General features: G+C 35.1%; 1 protein-coding gene across 1 annotated transcript in view; it reads left to right on the top strand.

Annotated features, from left to right (window-relative positions):
• The window catches only part of JMY (junction mediating and regulatory protein, p53 cofactor), a 91,575-nt gene that overhangs the window by 31,283 nt on the left and 47,238 nt on the right, over window positions 1-13,054 (top strand). Inside the window, 1 exon segment of the mRNA XM_053912264.2 lies at window positions 1,720-1,893. Within this exon segment, the coding sequence (XP_053768239.1) occupies window positions 1,720-1,893 (174 nt within the window).

Below are 13,054 nucleotides of genomic sequence, written 5' to 3'. Positions count from 1 at the left end.
CTTTTGTTTCCTATTTCTTTATAGATCTGCTAATTGGGATTGTATTCTTGATGTTATAAATGATACCTTGCAGAGCCTCTGGACTGTGTTATATTCCTCCAGCAGGTGTTGATTTATATAGTTTTGTTTTAGCTTTAGCAGTTTATTTAATTCAAAACTGCAAAATCTGCCTACCTTGCCAAGGGCAGCAGCTAAAATATTAAGATTTTATGTTTAGCTGCAGTGCTTTGATCCTGTCCTGTGTATCATAATTTCAGTAATCAGCCTGAGGTTTTAGTTCATTTATGTACATATTTGGGGTTTTTCTCCTTTGACTTTTTTCCTATTCAGTATTTTCCCCTTAAGTACTTTGTAGCTGCCATGATTGCTCCCAACTCTGTTCTCTGATTCTCTTCATGCCACCAAGGCTGTGGGTTCCTTTTCTGTGTTGTAGCCACACTCCTTTACTCTTTCAGCAGCCACTGGGACCTCTCCCCAGGCTAAAAGCCATAAATTTAAACTCAGGGCTTTCCCTACTTCCAGTTATTGATGATTACTGATGGAGTAGGCAGAATACTAAGTGCCCAGGTGCTGCTGCACTTTGGTCCAAGAATCTGGGTAGGAAGTGAATCCAAAGTATAGATTCAGCATAGTAATGTATATTACAAAATGTGGTAGTCAAAACAAGAAGTTGGAGGAGGAAGATAGTAGTGGAAATTTTAGATATGAGAAAATAAAGCAGCATTTTGTGCCTATGGGCAGATGACACTGTCACCAAGTAAATGGACACTAACAATAAGTATATAAAATATTTTTTTGCTACATGGTTCTTTTAGAGGTCCTTTAAATTTCAGCTTAAGCTTTCTTGGGCAGCCTTCTGCTTACTTTAAAGTATTATAGGTTGCAGTTTATGTAACACCACCTCTCCACCTCCTATTCTTTCTCATGGGACCCATTGTGTTACTTTTATACTTTCAAAACATAAAATAATCTTCATTACATGTATTACTGTTTATAATATTTTAAATAGTGCTACACTGTAAACTCTATGACGAGAGGGACCGTGTTTTTCTATGCCCAGCACCTAGCCCAATGCCTAGCATGTTAGATGCCCAGTCCATATTTGTTGAGGAATGAATGAATATATATATAAATACGCATACATGCATACTTATATACTTGGGTGCCAAGTTATGCAAAGTAAGAGTTATACACATCTGTTATAGTCAATCTTAAACTCTTCAGTAGAGTTGAAGGGGTTTTTTTAACCTAGATTTTTAAGGAAGTAATAGGCATGAGTTTGAAGAAAGTTAATTCAGTTCCAAATTGGGAGGAGGAAAAGAGTGGCAAGAAGATATGGAGAAATGAGTAAAATAATACTGGGAAGAGTTAGTACTTTGTAGATTAGCAATAAATTTTTTTTTAAATAAGGAGCAAGGTACTAGATTGTGGAAAAAGATTTTAAAGAGCTTACTAGGCAAATAAATACTGTGGAGTCCTAGAAAATACAGAGAACAGGCATAATATGGTGAAAGTTTGAAAAGGAGAATTGCGGCAGTGATCTTGAATAGTAAGACACCAGAGGCTTAGAGATGAGTGATAAAAAGAAATCACTACTTTTTGTTCTCTCTTGCTTCTGTGTTTTAGGGTTCCCAGGTCCTCATGAAAGGGAGCAAAAAGCAAGTATTTATAGGCTGTTATAATCGGATTTCTTTGTAGTGAAACTTTCTTGTTCCATAGCTCTTGGATAAGCACAAGAATACAGAGAGCATGGTGGAGCTTCTGGACTTGTATCAGATGGAGGATGAAGCCTACAGCAGCCTTGCAGAAGCCACAACTGAACTCTATCAGTATTTACTACAGCCATTCCGAGACATGAGAGAACTTGCCATGCTACGAAGACAGCAGATCAAGGTATTTTTTTAAAACCTAAATAGTAACCTGCCTGTTGCATAGTTCCCAACCTGGCTGGCCATGCATTTTAATTACTAGAGGAGCTTTTTAAAAATGTACATATCTGGTTCTTCATCCCCAAAGATTCTAATTTGGTAGGTTTGGGTTATATACAATCTGAACACAGTCTTAAAGCATCTCAAAAGACAATTCTACTGGATAGCCAGGGAGAACAAACTAGAAAGTACAGTGAGAGATACCCTTCCTCCTTTCCTGTACTTCTCTCTCAACTCCTGTCTCCTCTACCATGTAGTCCTAGACTTCTTTACCAGAAGTTTTGGAACATTTGTTTTGGGAAGACCTTGTTTTGAAAGTTAAAAGGATATAATGGTAGAGCTTTAAAATTCATGACATTTAATTTTCATGTGTAAAGTATATATTACATTACTTTGAAGCAGGTGTTTAAGGATTTGTTTTTATAGCTGACCTCAAATAACTATTTCTCTGTTTAAATCCCATGGAATTTTTGCTGAACTAGGACAGGAAAATTGTGTTTTTGCATAATGGGTTAAGTTGGAACAAATTACATAAGAAATGTGTATTTGATAAATTAAGCGGCAGGCTCTCTCTGAAGCATGTCCACACCTTTCTTCACTCTAGGGTATGTATCTTTACTTAGGCCCTGACTCGGTCTCAGTTGGTTAGAGCGGCCTCACAATATGCAAAGGTTGAGGGTTCAATCCCCAGTTAGGGCACATAAGAGAAGCAACCAATAAATGCATAAACAAATGGAACAACAAATTGATGTTGTTCTCCCTCTCTCCCCCCTCCCTCCCTCTCCTCCCTTCTTCTCTGTCTCTAAAATTAAATTTTAAAAAAACTTTTTAAAATTTGATTTTAGAGACAACAGGGTGGTGATTGCTGGGGGCTGGAGGGTATAAGGGGACTGAATGGTAATGGAAAAAAATATAATAAAGATTATATGTTTTAAAAAAAATTTTTAAAGAGAAGTTAGCAATTACTCTGGGAACTTTACAGTTGGAAGCAGAGCAAGGTTGAGTAGTATATTTGATAAAGCATGTGTGTGTATTTCTTTCCCTTTACCAATGAATCAGGATACAGAGCAGCACAGGCTTAGTCACACAATTAACATATACTCTCCTTTGTTAATACTTTTGAAAACTATTGGGTTGTCAGTCAGTTTATTATAAACTTGGCATTTTGGTTAAAATGGTAACTTGAAAATAAGCTACCATTTTTAGACACTAGTGTATCCTCCAAATTTTTCAGTGAACTGTGGATATTTGTCCAATGAGAATTTGAATGGAAGGCCAGGAATGAAGTGAATGACATGGGGGCCCCACCCACTTATAGACTAGGCAGGCATAATCTGTATAGCTCAGCACTGACTATCAGAATCTATGCATTTTTACTTTCATATTATGTCAAGATTTGTATTGAGAATTAACGTTAGCAAATTGATTGAACCTACTTGTCCACTAGCATTAGTTATTGCTCCATTTTTCCTGGGGAGCAGGACATAGGTGAAATGGAATAGACAACAAAATTTTTAAATTTGTAACTTTTTAAAGGTAAATATGATAATTTACTGTACTTTTATATTACTCCTAAATGGCCACTCACTCATGACTACTTTTTTTTTTTTACCATTCTTATGAAGTTTTAAATAGAAGTATTAGATTTAGTTTGTAAGCTCATTCAGTATGTTAGACAAGTATATTAAATGGTGCTGTTGTATAAAATATCTCGTTTAATCCTTACAACAACCTTATAATTTAGGTGCTGTTATTGTCCCTACCTCATAGATAAGAAAAATAATGTTGGATTAGAATGATTTATGTAACATGTTCATAGCTAGTTAGTAAGTGGCAGAACTGGTGCAGTGCTCAAATTTAAGTCTTTTATCTAAAAGAATTTGTTTTTTGTTTGTTTTGTTTTTATTGCATTACTGGTTACCAGTTATATTTAAGTTAGAAACTTCATACTCAGTGAAAAAGCAATTATAATTGATTTGGTAAAGTATTTGTTATAAGAAATACTAAAAACTATCATTTATTTTGTATGTTGTTATTCTGTGAATGTTTGCCATAGAAATACTTAGTACTTATGAAGATAACTTACAGCCAACTAACTTATAATTAGACCATTTGTTTTTGTGTTTTAAAATATATTTGTGTTAATAAATTAGGCTAGCTTTATTAATAAAAATATCTGGTACATCCTGGCAAATTAATCTTTGAATCTTAATTTAGTAAGATCAGTTTAGTAAGTTTTGTGTTACCAAGGTACAGAATTGGTGCCTAAAATAGAGGAAAATTTCATTCTGACAATAGTGCCATTGATGTGGTGTGTGTTTTGTGCACTGAGCTAATTAAAAAAGAAGGAAAAAAGAAGTGTAAAGTAGGGGAAGCGATTGAATGTGTATTTAAATCAGTTGTAGTATTATTAGTATTCTGACTTACTCTAGTGGAATATTATTTTCTTAAGTTCCAGAAAAAAGGAGTGTGTTGAATTGACTATAGATGCTTTTTCTAAGACTAGCCTACAGTAATTTTTATTATTCCAAAATTTCAGTGCTTCCATGTTGGAGAAACAAGTGCCCTACAATTGCCCTATCTAAAAGCCTAATACAGTCTGGCAGGGCTAACTGATATTTCTGGAAGGACTTACTCTTTCTAAGGTTTTTCTTTTCATGATTTTTTTTTGCCCTTGATAAGATAAGGGATGACACTAAAGCCGTGCTTATAGAGAAATTTATAACTTTAAGTGCTTATTAGAGAAGAAGAAAGGTCTAAAATCAATGATCTAAGCTTCTGGTTTTAAGAAGCTAATATAAAGGAGAGCAAGTTAAGCCCAAAGTTAAATAAAAGTAAAAAAAAAAAATTAAGAGTGGGAATCAATGAAGAAGGAATCAAGTAATAGATACAAATCAGTGAAACCCAAACCTGATTATTTGGGGGGAAAATCTGATATCTTTCGTAAACCTAGCTAAATTGATTTTTTTAAAGAAGAGAACCACATGGCTATATTAGTATTGAAAGTATAGCTAATACTATCGATTCTGTACATTTTAAGTGGCTAATGAGAATATGAACAAATCTCTACCAAATAAATACAACCTAGATGATATGGAAGCCTTTCTTTGAAAAATACAGACTATCAATATGGATTCATGGAGAAATAGAAAAATTTTGATAGCCCTGTATTAACAAAGTTGAACTCATAACTTTTAAAACCTTCCCAGAAAACCCCAACTCCAGATGACATCATTGGAGGAATCAAACATTTAAGGAAGAAATAATACCAGTTCTACACAAATTCTTACAAAAAGCAAAGTAGAAAATACTTCTCAACTTATTTTTCAAGGCCAGTGTATCCTGATAACAAAACCAAATGACATTTACAGAAAAAAGATTACAGATAAATACCCCTTATGAATATAGATTCAGTATTCATTAACATAATACTAAAATAGGATCCAGTACTCTATAAAAAGGAAGATATGCTCTGATTAGGGTTTATCTCAGAAATAGTATACGGTTGACTTAAGATTCAAAAGTAAATCAGTGTAACTCACCATATAATGAGAGTAAAGGGAAAAACAATATATTATTTCAATAGCTGCAGAAAATCACTTGACAAATTTCAGTATGTGTTCATCATAAAAACTCAACAAACTAGTAGGAGAGGACAACTTCTTCAACCTGATGAAGGGCATATGTGAAAAGTCTATCTAACGTACATTACTGCTTTCCCCATAAGGTTGGGAATAAGGCAAGATCATCTACTTCTACCAGTTCAAGAACAGAAAAAACAAGGCATATAAATTAGAAAAGACAAAGTAAAGCTCTCTTTATTTGTACATCACATAATCATGCATGTAGGAAATCTTAAGGAATCAAAAAACTACTGGAAATAATATGTATAATTTTAATTATAGGGTCAGTATTAAAAATTTAGTTGCATTTTCTTCAGAAATGAAACTGAAAATCAAAAATTTTAAAAATGCCATCTATATTAGCATCTTAGAATATGCAGTGTTTTAAGAATAAATTTTACAAAATATATAAAAGCCCTGTATATTAAAAATTATAAAACCTTGCTGAGAGAAATGAAAACATATTCAAATAAATGGAGAGATAGACCATGTTAATGGATTGGAAGACTCAATAATATTTAGATATGAGCTCTCAATTGATCTGTGGATTCTAATGAAAATTCCAGGATGGTATTTTTTAAATAAAAACTGATGAGCTGATTACAAAATTCATGTGGAAAGGCAAAGAACCTAGAACAGCCTTAATATTTTTGAAAAAGAAAAAAGTTGGAGGACTTATTACCTGATTTCAGAACTTCCTGTAAATATAGAGAATCCAGACAATGTAATATTGGCATAGAATAGACATGTTAATCAAAGAAACAGAACACGAATCAGAAATAGACCCTCAGTTATATACTCGGTTTCCACAAAGGTGACAGGGCAATTCAATTGGGAAAAGAAGCCTTTTCAGCAAATGGTGCTAGAACAGCTGGATACCCACACAGAAAAAATGAACTTTAGTCTTTACACTGTGTACAAAAAATTAATTTGAAATGCCTTAGACCTAAACATAGAAGTTCATACTATAAAATGTAGAAAACATAGGAGAAAATTTATAGCATCTTTGGGAAGGAAAGGCAAGGGGTTTTTTTAGATATGATGCAGAAAATTTGAGCCATAAACTAAAAAAAAAAAGATAAACTTCACCAAAATTAAATTTTGCCCTTTGAAAGATTGCTGAGAAAATGAGAAGACAACCCACAGATTGAGAGAAAATAACTTATACCTGAGAAAGGAAGGGTATAGCTTTATTAGACAAAATCAAAACTTTTGAAAATGGGCTAAATATTTTAAAAGACACTTAAAAGGCTAATAAACACTTGCAGAGATGTTCTACATGGTAATCAGGGGTATCCAAATTAGCACCATAATGAGATAACTATTTCATACCCATTAGAATGAATATAATTTAAAAATGGCATTCCCAAAGGCTGGTGAGGATGTAGAGTAACTAGAATTCTCATCCATTGCTAGAAGGATTTTAAAGTGGTACAACCATTCTGGAAAACAGTTTGGCAGTTTTTTCAAAAGTTGAACATACTAGGTCTGTCCAGAAAAAGTCCAGCCATTGTTAATATAACAAGAACAGATAGCAGGACATTGATGTGGCCTGGCAGCCAAGGAGAGCAGACTGGAATGTGCACGTGTGAACAATGATGACTTCACTGTATTGGTCAGTGGCGGCGGTAGACACCTTTGAGTGAGTATGTGTACTGTGTGGCTGTCACAGTCAAAATGACTGAGTAAATAAAGCAACAGATATGCATCAAATTTTGCATTAAGCTTGAACATTCCTCCACGGAAACTATTTGGATGATTCAGAAGGCTGCAGCTGTTGGCAACTGGTCATTGGCACCTTCACCATAACAGTGTGCCTGCTCATGCATCACGCACGCTTTGTGCCATTTTTTGGTGAACCATCAAATCACCCAGATGATTCAGCCTGCCTACAACCAAAATTTGGCACCCCTGAGACTTCTGGCTTTTTCCAAAGCTAAAATCAACTTTGAAAGGAAAGAGATTTCAGGTTATTGATGAGATTCAGGAAAATACGATGGGGCAGCTAATGGTGATTGGGAGAACTGTGTGAGGTCCCAAGGCTTGGCCTACCTGGAAGGGAACTGAGGAATCATTGTCATATGTACAGTGTTTCTTGTATCTTTAATAAATTTCTCTAGTTTTCATAGTATGTTGCTGGATACTTTCTGGACAGGCCTTGTATATTGGGTTGGCCCAAAAGTTCATTTGTTTTCTTCCGTAAGACGCCGGTAGTAGTGCTTAGTTTTCTTTAACTTCATTTGAAACAATTTTGTTAGATTATATTGTGAGATCTGTCATATCAGCATGCACTTTAAAAAAAAAAAACATCAAAATTGGTGAATTTTTGTGTGGCCATTTGAAGATGGAATAAAATACACAACATTTTTGGCATATTACACTTTTATTACTTCAAGAAAGGTAAAAATTCAACCGAAATGCAAAAAAAGATTTGTGCAGTGTATGGAGAAGGTGCTGTGACTGATTGAACGTGTCAAAAGTAGTTTGTGAAGCTTTGTGCTGGACACTTATTGCTGGATGATGCTCCACTATTGGGTAGACCAGTTGAAGTTGATAGAGACCAAATCGAGACATTAATTGAGATCAATCCACATTATACCACAAGTGAGATAGCAACCATACTCAAAATATCCAAATAAATAAAGTTATTGGTGAAAGTGAAAAATGTGTCTTTTATTTTATGGAGAAAACCATGCAGACTTTTTGGCCAGCCCATTACATACCTTGACAACTCAGCTGTTTGACTAATAGTTATTTATATAAAAGAAATGAAAGCATCTTTCACAAAAAATTTTTGCACACTAATTTTCATACCAACTTTATTCACAGTAAACCCACATTGTAACACCCCAAAGGACCAACAGGTGTATTAATAATCAAAATGTGGTAATTCCATGTAAAAGAACACTCTGTAATGCAAAGAAATTACATATTGATAGACACAACATGGATAAATCCCAAAGTCATAGACATACTAAAGATTATACTGTATAATAGTGTAAATGGATGGCTGGCACAGGGTATGAGGAATCTTGGAGGTGATAGAAATCTCCTGTATTTGATTGTAGTGGTTGTTTCTTAGGTGTATACAGCTATCAAAATTCATCAAATTGAGCACTTTCAATGGATTCATTTGACTGCAGGTAAATTAAACCTTAATAAAATAGATTATCAAAAATTCTGATGAACAGAAGACACCAGATAGAGTATAAACTGCGTATAAACTAAACAGAAGACGCCAGACACAGAGTATAAACTATTATCTATTTCCATGAATTCTAGAAATGATCATTTTGATATACATTGACAGAAAGGTAAACAGAATTCTGTTGACAGCAGGTATAACAGAACCTTTTTGGGTGATTGATATACTCTAAATTTTGATTATACTGGCTGTTACATGGGTGTATGATTTTATCAAAATCTTTACTTAAGATGGGTACATTTTGTTACGTGTAAATTATAACTCAATAGAGGTGATTTTTTTTAAAAAGAAAAATAAGTGAGCAGTATATACAAATTTATGTAGAAGCACACAAATGGGGTGATCAGCACTGCCTAAAGATAACATGGGAAAGGGGGATTATCAAGAGCAGTTCAGTAGGAAGTGGTTACCTATGTCTGTGTTGGAGATTGGAATTCAGAACACTACAGATAGACATAATATGAAAACAAGAATGGTATATAGTAAACAGGAGTAGTACTTATACTTATTGTCACAATAAGTTATTGAAACAGATTACTGAATCATCATACCAATTTAGCGCCATGGGAATATGCCAGTAAGTGACAAGGCTGAAATTGAAACACATGTCTGTCTGACCTGCAATGCCTCTGTTTTAGTCACACCACAGAGTGTGAATTGTTTGGAATGCCTCAGGTCTAAGGTATGTTGTAGAAAATGAAAGGAATGGTGGTCAGGGCTAGAATGCTATGGAGTTTGACCTTTATTCTTTAGTCTCTTTAAAAAGAACTTAATTTCCAGTTGTTCAGTCCCCTAAATATTAAATTATGATAGGAAAGAAGTTAATTTGGCATCCCAAATGTATAATGTATGTATGTATTTTTGTATTTGATATTTTATGATGTTACCAGTAGTCTTACTATTACATTTATATAAATGGAAGTTAATAAAGATTTTTCACTAACCCTCTGTCTCATCTGTAAGAATTAAGTAGCTAGTTCCGCCCTCCCCAGCATTTCTTTAGGTCTCGAAATCTTTCTGGGATACACACACTTCAAGGAGCTCCCAGACTCTTAAGTCTTAATACATTTGCTCTAAATAATGTGCCAGCCATCCCCCGCCCCCAGACTAGAAGCATCAGTATCACCTGGGATCTTGTTAGAAGTACAGATTTTTGTGCCTTACCTCAGATCTCCTCTACTAAAACTCCAGGAAGGGGTTGTCAGCAGTCTTTGTTTCAACAAGCCTTTCAGTTGATTATGATATACACTAAAGTTTGAGAGACACAAGTCTGATAAAACTTGAAACAGCTAAAGGATGGAGCACACTTAACTCAGAAGTTGCAGTCTTTCTGGGTGTCAGTTTTCTCTTCCATAAAATGAGATTTAAACTAGATGGTTTTCTAGATTTTTTTACCCAGTGTCTTAATGAATCTGGATTAGTTAGTGAGGTGGCCTACTGATCATCTTCCTGGATCAGCTATAAGCACTTTAAACATACTTTCCTAAGTTATTTTTAATAACTTGCTGAAAGTAAATAAGCTAGAAACTAGAAGGCATCCTCAGCTCTTCCCTCCCCTTTGTAGCCAGTCACCACACCTTACAGTTTATCTCCTAGTTGAATTTCAAATGTGCTCTTCTGCCACCTCTTTTCTTCCCCCAGCACCAAGCAAATCTGTAGCTGTCTTTGTGAAATAGAAAAAAGATCCCTATCCCCCCCAATTCCAGCTGATAGATTAGAACCCCCTTCCTCAACCCCCCCACCAGGCACATGCAACAGTACACATGGCTCGGCGAAGCACAGGCTGGATTTCAGTCTCTACTCTGCCCCTTGGTTGGGTGCTCTTGTGCAGGGTACAACTTTTATACCGTTGGACCACTGTATTCTATTATATGCACACTATAAACTATATAGTACCGCCACTATCCATTAAAGTCCTTATCCCTTACCTGAACTATTTTTTTCCTTGGTTTCCTTGCCTTTAGATTCCTCTCACTTTTTAAAAAAAATAATACATTATTTCACACTTTTTCCTGAGACTATTACATCAGCTATTTGCTTTGACTATAAAAATGTATGGATATATGCTGCCAAAGTTATCATATCATTCTGTTAATAGTCACCTTCAGGTGACCCCTAGGTCTGGAAAATTTGCATTTAAGGGTATTGCTACATCAGTATACTCACAAATTTATCTTGGCGTTTGTTTCATCTGAGGTTTTTTTTCCTCTTTTTCTCTCTCCCAGCAATAGACAGTAATAACACTTAAGTTTCTCATGTAAAATCTGGTATCCAAGGAAGTTGGTGTACTCTATAATAAAGTAATTCCATGCCAAGAAACTTGTATTTATAAACTAGTCTCACTGTCCTAGCTACCTAAACTGACACATACTTTTTTCCATGTTAAAAACAGGCACTGTTTTCTTTCTAGCTCTAAAATTGAAAACAGAGGTGTCATTGTTTTTAACACATGATCCAGCTGACCAATGCTGTACATCTTCAAATTTTCCCAGTTAGGAAAAGAACTTATCCTATCCTAGCTTAATGTCTTAGGTGCAATAAACTGTAATCACTTTTTTTAACAGTTGGCTGCGACATTACTTACTAAGTTTCAGAAGTCACTTAAAAAACAGCATTAAAAAAGCAAAGCGTGTGCTCTGTGTATTTGAATATACATATACAGTGGAGGTAAAGATAATCCAACAACAAAGTACAAGTTATCTTCAAATAATTACCACTAGATTTTTTTTTACTTTTTCTGTTCAAAAAGCCATAACTCACATTTTCTCACTTCTGTGTACAGTGTTTAATTGTGCAAGTGAAAAGAATTTCTATTTTAATGATTTGGGTTAAGAGTTTTGAATTTTTAACACTGTTTATTAAATTTCTATTCCATAGTTGTGTCTTTAGGGGTCTGACTGGAAAATCAAACCAGTTACTTCAACAGAGGGACTTTAATGTAAAGAATTATTAACTAGGTATAAAGTGGTTAACCACATAGTTAAGAAGGCAGGACCATAACTCTGTATCAGAGTTAACAATTGCCAAAACAGCCAGCACTTCTAGGATTAGAGGTCACAAAGGAAAGAGGTGGTAATTACTAATTCTTTAGTGAAGCAGTTGAGCCTGGGCCTGGTAAAACCAGTCTGAGGAAGAGGATATTGCTCGTCTAGTGCTGATGTGTCTGAGCTGCACTTGTGGAGAGAACCTGATCTCTGGGGATATGGTACTGGTGAGCTTGTGCTGGTTTGTCTTTCTGGAATGGGTGGATGGGTTGGCACACGATGAAGCTGGTTTTGGAAAGATGGGAAAACGGTGAACTGGGTTCTGTTAACTGCTTCAGGAAGGAACTACAGATGCTGGATTGAAGAAGCAAGTCTGGGATGATGCTTACAGAAACAGCAAACAGTAAAGTCAATGATGCAGGTGGGAAGAAGCAGCAAATCTCTTTTTACCTCTTCCAACCCTGAAATCTCCAACCCTTCCTCTTAGCAAAGCCCAAATGTGGTCTGTAGAGCTTAAACCCTAGTATCACAAGGCAGGATGTTGAACTTGGAGCTGATAGACAAGAATTTGCGTATGTATCAGATTTTCAAAGTTGGGGGGAAAAACTTAGTAACCTAGCTTATATGGTCTTAGGGTAATTTAAACATAGAAGTTCTTTAAAGAGTACAAGGTTTAATCATGTCATTGAAAAGGACTTCTATTCATAATATATGAAATAAGAATTTTACATTTTGACTGCCATGTTCAATTTATTAAATTTCTATTCTATACTTGTAAATTCTAATCTTAGGCTTTTTAACTTGCGTGTTTTAAAATCAAGTAATTAAAACAAAAAGCACAAACCATGGTGGTTTGTTGTAGCAAACAAGTCTTCTAGAACCCTTAAATCTAAGCTGTAGTATAAATGTGCTTCTTACTGCTAAGAATCCCACAGTGGTATCCCATTGCCTGTCAAATTAAATACAGCCTTCTCAGCGTGACATATAAAGGGCTCCTCATAGTGATCACAACCTCCTCTTCTAGTCCTATTTCCCATTACATTTATCTATTTTACCTAAGCGCCAGCCAGGCTGGACTACTCTCTGTCCCTTATCATGCACTGAACTTAGCTGCCTCTGGTCTTTTGCTCAGGTTAATTCTTGCTTCCAGTATGCCTTTTGAAGATGGTTCTCTTTCCTCACATACTCCATTTGTACCTATCAAAATCCTATCCCTCTAGCCAATGCTTCTGCAGTTATGAACCTCAATAAGTCTGTTCTAATCTAAACAGCTAGGTTCTCTCTCACTAAACCTGTTTTCTTAAAGGTCTTAAA

Source organism: Desmodus rotundus, chromosome 1, assembly GCF_022682495.2.
Source record: "Desmodus rotundus isolate HL8 chromosome 1, HLdesRot8A.1, whole genome shotgun sequence".
In the NCBI taxonomy this organism is placed as follows: domain Eukaryota; kingdom Metazoa; phylum Chordata; class Mammalia; order Chiroptera; family Phyllostomidae; genus Desmodus; species Desmodus rotundus.
The sequence above is the reverse complement of the archived record's forward strand: the minus strand, read 5'-3'. Positions and strand labels throughout refer to the sequence as shown.